This window comes from Nicotiana attenuata, unplaced genomic scaffold (assembly GCF_001879085.1).
Source record: "Nicotiana attenuata strain UT unplaced genomic scaffold, NIATTr2, whole genome shotgun sequence".
NCBI lineage: Eukaryota > Viridiplantae > Streptophyta > Magnoliopsida > Solanales > Solanaceae > Nicotiana > Nicotiana attenuata.
The window spans coordinates 74,809-84,644 of record NW_017671229.1 but is presented as its reverse complement, the minus strand read 5'-3'; the positions used below and the strand labels follow the sequence as shown (position 1 = coordinate 84,644).

The 9,836-nt window shown below is 38.9% G+C and overlaps 1 protein-coding gene across 1 annotated transcript; it reads left to right on the top strand.

Moving 5' to 3' along the window:
* The first annotated feature begins 1,268 nt into the window (after positions 1-1,268).
* On the top strand, positions 1,269-5,361 carry LOC109206844. The gene is made up of 5 exons (XM_019369709.1): positions 1,269-1,482; positions 1,597-2,549; positions 2,829-4,085; positions 4,182-5,166; positions 5,240-5,361. Exons 1-5 carry the CDS (start codon positions 1,269-1,271, stop codon positions 5,359-5,361), a joined length of 3,531 nt encoding a protein of 1,176 aa, XP_019225254.1.
* Positions 5,362-9,836: the final 4,475 nt, after the last annotated feature.

The following is a 9,836-nucleotide window of genomic DNA, read 5'->3' as shown; positions in this document are numbered from 1 at the left end:
TGTGGAGAAGGTAAACATGGTAAGGGAGTCAGGCAATATTTTGAGTGATACAAGCAATGATGCTGCAACTCGAAAGGAACAAACGATTGAGTGGGTGCATAGGAGATTTGGGACAAGTAAGAACGAACTAAGACTATGTAATGTGGCTACAAACCATTCTTGCTAAGAAATACCATCTCAAACTTATGAGGATTCTGGGCAAAAAGAGGATATCAATAAGGTCAACTCTGCTCAGACCTTATGTGCTGAGGTCGAGGTTATGGAGAGTCAGAGGTTAGGAGAAGAGGTGCTAGGAGGCAATGGAAAGGGGAACAATGCTGGACAAACTGCTGAAATTATGGGAGCTGCTACAGTAAACCCTAGCAATTGTCAAACTAGGGTTGAAGATAATTCAAGCTATATGGTGAATCAAGCTGAAGTGCACATTGGAAAAGATCAAGGAGTAAGTGAGGAAGCTAGAAAGCAAGAGGGATCAGCTCAACAATTGATGAATAAAGAGAAAGGCAATGGAACAGTAAACCCTAGCCAATCTGGGGAGATTTTGGCCTTTGTTGATGGGGTTCCTGTTTATTCTTTGGAGAAGGATCTTGATGGAGATGTTCCTACAGAGGTTAGAAAAGATACAGTGTGCCTAGACAAAGAATTAGTGCAAGGGAAGGGGGCTGATCATAATGGAACAGTAATTTCTTATTGTGTTGCTACAGTAAACCCTAACCTAGGATCTGTGTATGAGCTTCAATTCAAGATGATGCAGGAGAATTTAAGGGATATGGGAAGACATTAAAGGCACAACATGTAGCTTTGACACCTTATGAACCAGCAGCGCAGGCAATTGTTGCAAGGGATTCTGGAGAACTGGAGTCTCTACCTGTGGCATGTGCATCAGGTACAGGATCACCAATACAGATCCAACTAAATATGCCATTAAGGACTCCAAATCAGGTGCTTCATGATATAATTACTCATAAGGAGTTGCCAGATGATATTCAGCAGACTTTGATTGAGCAGCAACTACAATTTGAGGGTGAAGAAGATGATGAATCCACAGCTGAAAATTTTAAAGCTATTGCAAAGGAAAGGGATTTGTCTCCTAAATCAGCAGCTAGAAGTGGGAAGAAAGGGAAGAAAAATCAACCTAAAGAGCTGCAAGCACCTACTAGAATTTTGCCCAGGAGGGCAGCCTTTAATGTATCAAGATGATGACAAAAACTCTCATATGAAATATAAGGTCTGTCAAAACTCAGCAGGCCTTTCAAAGGGTTATTAATATGCAGAAGGAGCATGGATTTTTCATTGTTGCCCTTATGGAACCAATGCAAAAGTTGAAGTTTCTTCAGAAGTATAGAAGAAGGCTAGGTATGGAAGCTGCAATTTCAAATGTGAATGGAAAGATTTGGTTGTTCTTTGATGCTGTGGTAGAATGGGATCTATTGATTGACACTGAACAACAACTGACAATCAGAGTGTACCATCAAGAACTTGGTAAGCATATTATGATGACTTTTGTCTATGCTAAGTGTTGTGCACTGGAGAGGCTAGAATTATAGGACAATCTGTATTATTTAGCTAGTGATATGGAATTACCTTGGCTAGTAGGGGGTGATTTCAATGTTGTGATGGGAGAGGAAGAGAAAATAGGAGGACTGCCAGTGTATCCTCCTGAATATGAAGATTTTGCTTTCTGTGTAAACTCATGTGGATTTTTTGATCTTGGATACAAAGGGAGTCCTTTCACATGGTGGAATGGTAGGCCAAATGAAGAGTGTATATTTAAAAGACTGGATAGAATCCTTGTGAACATGCCATTTCAGAACTTATTCCCTACTATTGAGGTAGAACATCTTATTAGGACAGGATCGGATCATGCTCCCTTGTTGATGAGCTGTGGAGAAGAAGCAATGAAGTTTGTGAAGCCATTCAAATTCCTGAACTTCTGGACAAAGCATGAATCCTTCATAGAGGTGGTAAAGCAGAACTGGAGTGCTGATTTTATTGGAGATCCTTTTTTGATGTTTAAGCAGAAATTGAAGAGGGTTAAAATTGCTTTATCCAAATGGAGCAAATTAACCTATGGGGATATCTTCAAGCAGATGGACATTAGAGAAGATGTGGTGAGGATTAAGGAGATGCTATTTGAGGAGGATCCATCTTCTGAAAATAGAGTAGTACTTACTCAAGCACAGGCAGAACTGAAGAAATATTTGAACATTGAAGAACAATATTGGAAACAAAAGGCAGGTATGACTTGGTTTGAAGAAGGAGATAGAAACGCAAGGTTCTTTCACAATTGTGTAAATGGAAAGAGACAAAAATTAAAGCTGAAAAGGATCATGAACAGTGATGGTGCATGGATAGAGGATCAAGACAAGCTATCAGAGGCTGCTGTAGAGTTTTTTCAGAAACAATTCACTGATGAAGGGGATTCCACAAGTTTTGAGTTGCTGAACAATGTTCCTACAATGGTGACAAGAGAACAGAATATGGAATTATGTAGATTGCCAACTGTGAAGGAGGTTAAGGATGCTGTGTTTGCATTGAGTATTGAAAGTGTAAGTAGACCAGATGGTTTTTTAGGTTTGTTCTTTCAAGTATGCTGGGATATTGTGGGGCAGGATATTCATTCATTGTTAGTGTTGTTTTTTGAGGGTAGTCCATTGCCCAAATCAATAACACATACAAATCTAGTATTACTGCCTAAGAAACCTCAAGTTCAAACATTCTCTGATCTTAGACCTATTAGTCTAAGTAATTTTGTCAACAAAATCTTCTCAAGAGTAGTTCATGATAGACTTGAAAAGATCTTGCCCTCATTGATCTAATTGAACCAGTCTAGTTTTGTTAAGGGAAGGAGCATCTTTGAGAATATTTTGTTGACACAGGAGATTGTTACTGACATAAGATTGAGAGGAAAGCCACCAAATGTTGTGATCAAGCTAGATATGGCCAAGGCATATGATAGGGTGTCTTGGAAATATTTGATGCATGTACTGAGGAAGATGGGGTTTGCAGGATGTTTCATAAACATGGTGTGGAATTTGATCTCTAACAATTGGTATTCAGTGATTGTGAATGGTCAGGCTTCAGGATTCTTTCATTCTACAAGGGGTGTGAAGCAGGGAGATCCTCTCTCCCCAGCTTTGTTTATTTTGTCTGCAGAAGTGTTATCAAGATCCTTGAACAAATTGTTTGAAGATAGGCAGTTTAGAGGATTTGGGATGCCAAAGTGGTCTGATCCATTGAATCACCTTGCTTATGCAGATGATACTATTATTTTTGCCTCAGCTGATCCTTACTCCCTTCAGAAGATAGTTGATGTCTTGGCATTGTATGAGAGAACCTCTGGCCAGCTGATCAATAAGGCAAAGAGTTCCAATTATGTGCATTCAAAGATTGCTGCAGATTTGAAGAATGCAGTAGCCACTATAACTGGATTTTCTAAAGGGACCTTCCCATTTACATACCGTGGATGTCCAATATTCTACACAAGGAGAAGGAAGAACTACTATAATGACTTGATTCAGAAGGTGAAAGCAAAGCTGCACTCATGGAAAGGGAAGCTTCTATCATATGGAGGCAAGGCTACATTGATCTCAAGTGTACTGCAAAGCATACCAACTCACATATTATCAGTACTTGATCCACCAGATAATGTGATTGAGCATCTCCATAAAACATTTGCAAGATTTTTCTTGAGTAATAAGGAAGAAGGGAGAAGTAGACATTGGACAAAGTGGCAGAACCTATGTCTCCCTAAGGCGGAAGGGGGAATAGGTTTTAGATCTTTATTTGATGTCTCTAAAGCTTTATTTGCAAAACTGTGGTGGAGGTTCAGGGCCTCAAAATCCTTATGGTCCAATTTCATGTGGAATAAGTATTGCAAGAAGGAATTACCAACTGTGGTTCAGTTTAGGGAGGGATCACATGTGTGGAGAAAAATGCTAGAGGCTAGAGATGAAGTAGAACATGAAATACTATGGGAGATGAATAGGGGATCTACTAATATTTGGCATGAAAATTGGACTGGATTAGGAGCATTATATCATGTAGTTCCTCCAGATTTTGACATCAATGAGGAGCTACAGGAGGTATCAGAATTGAGAGATGAAAAGCAATGGAATGATGCACTTCTAGATCAAACCTTCCCATTGGAGATTGCAGATCATATTAGGGAATAAGTGCAGTTTGCAGTTACTGATGATTACTGGGACACTCCAAGGTGGATGCCTACACCTTCAGGCAAGTTTACTGTGAGTAGTGCATGGAAGATATTGAGACATAGAGAGCCAGTTAATCCAGATTATGCAAAGCTATGGACAAAAGGACTTCCTTTCAAAATTTCATTCTTCCTTTGGAAAGTTTGGAAGGGAAAGGTTCCTACAGATGATATATGGAGAGATGGGGGATACATGGTGGTGTCTAAATGCTGGTGTTGCTTGCCACCTAAGGAAGACTCATTTCAGCATTTGTTTCTGACCAGTGATACTGCAAAAAAGGTGTGGAGTACATTTAGTCAGGCTGCAGGTTTGGTGATCAACATGGTGCAGGTCCATCAAGTTATAAAGGAATGGTGGAATGCAAAATGTTGTCCCAAGCTAAAGCCTTTATTTCAGGTTGCTCCTGCAGTAATTCTTTGGGAAATATGGAAGAGAAGGAACACAATGAAGCATGGAGGATTAGTGTTTTGCAGCAGGGTTATACATGAGGTAAACAAGACATTATATTATTTGGCACAGGTGAGGTATCCTTGGCTTCCTGGGATTCCATTGTTGTGGCCTGAGATGATCAGATTCTTTGAGCAATATAAGCCTATTATAGTGACAAGAATGGTTACATGGCAGCTTCCATATGATGGTTGGTTTAAATGCAACACAGATGGTGCATCAAAGGGGAATCCATGTCCTAGCTCGTATGGCTTTTGTGTGAGGGATCACAGAGGAGATTTGATAGCTGCTAGGGCAAGGGAGATAGGTGATACAACAAATATTGTAGCTGAAGCAAAGGCAATTCTTCATGGACTGTCATATTGTGTGGAGAGGCAATTGCATCCTTTGATCATGGAAACTGACTCTTTGGTAATGAGGAAGAATATTGAAGATGAATGGGAGACACCATGGAGTATAGGGGCAGAAGTGCGAAGGATCAAGGAGATCAAAAAATTCCTACAATGTATATTCCAACATATGCTAAGGGAGGGCAAAAGTGGCAGATTTTTTAGCTAACCTTTTTTTCTCTTTTGCAGGTACAGTCAATTTTCAATCGTTTCAAGAGGTACCATTAGAAGGAAGAACATTGCTCAATATGGATAAATCACAAATTCCTAACTTAAGAGTTAGGATTGCCAAAAGGAAAGCACCAGATTAATGGAAAGGCTACAAAATGCAATGCCAAGTCTGTGTATTTTTCTATACTGGAGATTATTAAATGACTACTCAGTGGTATCAGTATGTTTACATGCTCAATCTGAGGGTGATTTGATAAGTTGCAGTAGGATATATTACACAGATAAGGCAGGATCACCTTCAGGATCTCAAGTCTAAGGAACATCATTAGGAACCTCTTCCGGAATATCATTAGGAACATCTCATATCTGATCACTTTGTTTGCAGTTGCATTCATCCCATGGGCTCTGATTATGTCCAAAAGAGTGCAAGTTCATAATGGTCTTGATAGCATCTTCATACTGACACAATGCAGGTGTGTTTGATCTTAGTTACACTGACACAGCATGTCCGCTTGTTAATGGTATCAGTTAAACATAATCTGGAAGCAGCAGCTGTTATATGGAACTCATCTTCAACTATTCTTATCATTATATGTCATCTGTATTGGCTTGGAATTTATTGGATACTGTTGTGTCATTATTCAGTGGTATCAGTGTGTTCACACACTCATTCTGGAGATGACACTACAGTAGCCAATGTGCTATGTAATTTGCAGGTGACAATGGCAAGGCTAGTAGATGGCATCACTTTGTATCCTTGGAAGTCATTGCTTGCTTCAGTATTGTGGCTCTATTGTTTGGACTTTTTCATTGCCTATCCCCCCCCCCCCCATACCTTGGTACCTGGTGAGAGCTTGGTTGGTGCTACATGGTACCTGAAATAGGCATTAGAAGTCATACACAGCCACAGAATATGGGAGCATGCATTTGGTGATCATGTAATAGATAGTATTAGCTTGTTAGTTAGACTTCCTAGCTTTACATATTTTAAGACTTTTATTAGGTTTTTGCTGGACAAATTGTATACTTTGGACCTTCTTGGGATGTTATCTTTATATATTAGCCACTAGGCCTCATGCCTAGTGGTATATTTGCTTAAAAAAAAAAAGACCTAGGGACTAATTGGCAAAATACACAAAATAATAACCTAAACCTAGACTCTACATATACTAACGCCTACAATGAGCTGAAAGGAGGGACTGAAATCTGGAGCGCAGCCTTGCAAAAAAACAAGACCCCCCCTCTCCCATCGATTGATCTTCTTCTTCTTCATAGAAGAAGAGCCAAAATTCATGGCTGCTAGGGGTGTTCATAAAAACCCGAAAAATCGAACCAAACCGACCAAAAAACCCGATAATTTTTGGTTTGGTTTGGTTTTGGTTTTGAATTTTAAAAACCGATCAAATTTGGTTTGGTTTTGGTTTAATCAGGAAAAAACCGAACCAAACCGACTATAGGAGTAGCTATTTCAAATTTATTATTACACCTATATATATGTATATTTTTATATAAAGTTTCAAAAATTTAATGGTAAATGTTAATAGTTTGCACTTTTGGTATAGTTCTTTACCTTTACATTCTAGTTTGATTGGTAGTTTTCTTTTGTTAAGTGTAAGAATCCATTTCGTGTTAAAAATAATATATTTTTAATTGAGTCCTTAGATTATTCATCACTATTTGATTCAATTATCATCAATATATCTTGGTAAATAATAGATTTCTCAAAGGGCAATTGATTTGATAGTGTTACGTTGAAAATGTGGTCTCCGGAATATGTGTTTGGTAGTGTATGTATCATATTTAAGAAAAAATCGACAAATAACCGATAAAACCGAAAAACCGACATAAACCGAATCGAGAAAAAACCGACTTAATTGGTTTGGTTTGGTTTGGTTCTAATATTTGAAAAACCGACTTACTTGGTTTGGTTTCTTTTTAGGGAAAAACCGATCCAAACCGAACCATGAACACCCCTAATGGCTGCCATCCTCGTCTTCCTCAGCTGAGGACCAAACGACCCCTGAACCTTTGCGGCGCCGACCATCTCGAACCAACAGCATCACGCCACCCACCAGATGACACCAGCCCTTCTCCAAATAGCCAGCGACCACCAGCCACTACTTTCAGTCCAAACGAGAGCGAAAACAGTGAAAAGTTTCTGTTTCTTCTTCTAGTTCTTTGGTTGTCGTCGGAAAACAGTGGCGTTTCAGTTAAGTTCGAGTTCCGTTAAAGCCCGTTCGTAGGTCTTTAGCTCCTTTCATTGGGTCTGTTCAATTCCGTTCGAGTTTGCCGGACAGATTTGGGTTCCGTCGAGGTTTGAGCTTTGGTCCGATAAGGTTCCGATTCATCGAGGTCCCGTACGTGGTTTCTGATTCGCTTTTGGATTCACCTACTGTAAAATTCTTCCTAAGGTCCATCTCTACTCTTATTATAGTTACAAGTCATATTTTTGTTTGGTTTCTATAAATTGTTATTTTGAACTGTCTGTTGGATTGAAATGAGGTAATACAATGATTCTTGTCCTCTTAATTTGTGAATTCCTTGAATTTGATTCCAAGTTTTTTGTATTATGTGTTGAAGAATTGAGATAAGCCTAATAGTCTTTAGGGATATAATAAATATATGGACCTTGGTTGGGCAGTGAATCGTTGGTTTGAGAACGAGGCATAGAAGTTTGGTTTAATCTGATTTTACACTTAAAAAGTATAAGTAGAATTTGGTTTAAACTCTTTTAAGCAGAAGTGTGTTGGATGATAAAATTAACGGGATTTACGGTTTAAGGTAATTTGTTTTGTTTATCCGGAACATAGGAAAATAATTATGAACATCCGTAGTTTGCTTTAGTTGAGTACAATCCTTTGAAATTAGAATCGAGGTGTGCCATTAGCTGAATTTTCCATGGCCCTCGCAAAGTTAAGACGCGTAGTTGCTTTAGGCGCGTATTTTAATAATATTACCTTCCTTAACTCGGGTGTGCATTTCATCTGACCCAAATCCAAATCATTATAACGTTGAATAAAATGTGTTCGGATTACGGGTGCATTTCATATGACGTGATCCAAAGACATATTTTAGACGACGTTAAATCTTTTTTTTAAAAATGAATAAAAGCGGTTATCAGTTAAAATTTGCACATAGGTTCAAAATGTTCTAAAATCAGATAATTAAGCCGAATATAACAGTTGAGCGACCGTTCTAGAACCATGGAACTCGGGAATGCCTAACACCTTCTCCCGGGTTAACATAATTCCTTACCCGGATTTCTGGTTCGCGGACTGTTAAACAGAGTCAATCTTTTCCTCGATTCGGGATTTAAACCGGTGACTTGGGACACCATAAATCTCCCAGGTGGCGACTCTGAATTTTTAATAAAATGAATTCCATTTCGATTGTCACTTCAAGTTGGAAATAACTCCCTTATTATACCCTTCCGGGGGTGTAGTAGAAAAAGGAGGTGTGACAGCTCTGGCGACTCTGCTGGGGAAAAGAACCTAGAACTTTTGGTTCAGGGTTCAGAATTTGAGCTTAGATGAATTGTTATATTTGGCTTTATTTATTATCTGATTTTGTTACATGTTTGGGCCTAATGTGCTAAGTGTTGCTTTTACCGCTTTGATATTCTGTGAACTGTATATAACTGCTACGAAACCCTTCATCTCTCTGAATCTTCTAAATCATGGAGAAGGGTGCACTTCGTGTGACTTCTCTTCTGGCTAGAGTCTTATCCAATTTTAGAACGAGGTTCGAACAAGTTGCAAAGTCGGTGAAGCTTCTGTATTCTCGGTACGCTGCCCTCCCTCGGCTCGAGTTGTCCGCTCAGGTAAGCCAGGTCTAGAACAAATAAACCCAGGTTTTTAAACCTAGAATAACATAGACTCATGCCGGATCCCTAGTAGGAGCGTTTGTTTGCATCATGCGCATTTGACTTAGGGGACTCAACACAGGGGTTGGGTCCGTCTAGGACAGGTGTACCCGAAATAACAGACCATCTTGATGCATCATATGTGCTACATGTTGCATCTATTCAAGGGTAAAAGGGTCATTTGGCGGACCAATGATAGTTGAGGGCAAATAGAAAAATGAAAAAAAAAAGAAGAAAAAAAAGAAAAAGAGAGGGTGAAGTGTGAAGATAAAGCGAGTGAGGCCCAAAAGAAAAAAAGAGCTTGGGAAAAAAGATTTTGAATTTTTTTTATCATTTTTCGGAAAATCAAAAATTTAAAAAAAAAAAGAAAAAAAGAAAATCCAAAAAGATTTTGCATGTTTCATCATTTTCAAGGAAAAGACAAAAAAAATATATTTTCTCTAAATTAGTTATTTTTTTAATTAATTCTCGACCGTATCCAATCTGCCCGAACTACGCATACCTGATTCTCGTCTTTCGAGGCGTGATACATAGGCAACCCACATAGGGTCCGGTCTTCCTAATAAATCTTAGGTTCTTGGCTTCGCGGGGTCTTAGCCAAATCTTGCATTTTTAGCCACATAGGTTAATTTTAGAAAAAGTAATCGCAGCCATGTCTTGCATGTGTCTAGTAGGGAATGTTATTGTCTCACATAGTGTTGGTTTAAGTTTTTTCATACAGGTGTGGATCCACTTACCGGAGTTTGAGCAGGA

Excerpts from the sequence above, each read along its gene's own strand:
- LOC109206844 (XM_019369709.1), top strand. The coding sequence starts at position 1,269 with ATGCAGAAGGAGCATGGATTTTTCATTGTTGCCCTTATGGAACCAATG. Across the intron at positions 4,086-4,181 it reads TCAATGAGGAGCTACAGGAG|TTTGCAGTTACTGATGATTA; the intron begins GTATCAGAATTG and ends GAATAAGTGCAG. Across the intron at positions 5,167-5,239 it reads GATCAAAAAATTCCTACAAT|GTACAGTCAATTTTCAATCG; the intron begins GTATATTCCAAC and ends TCTCTTTTGCAG.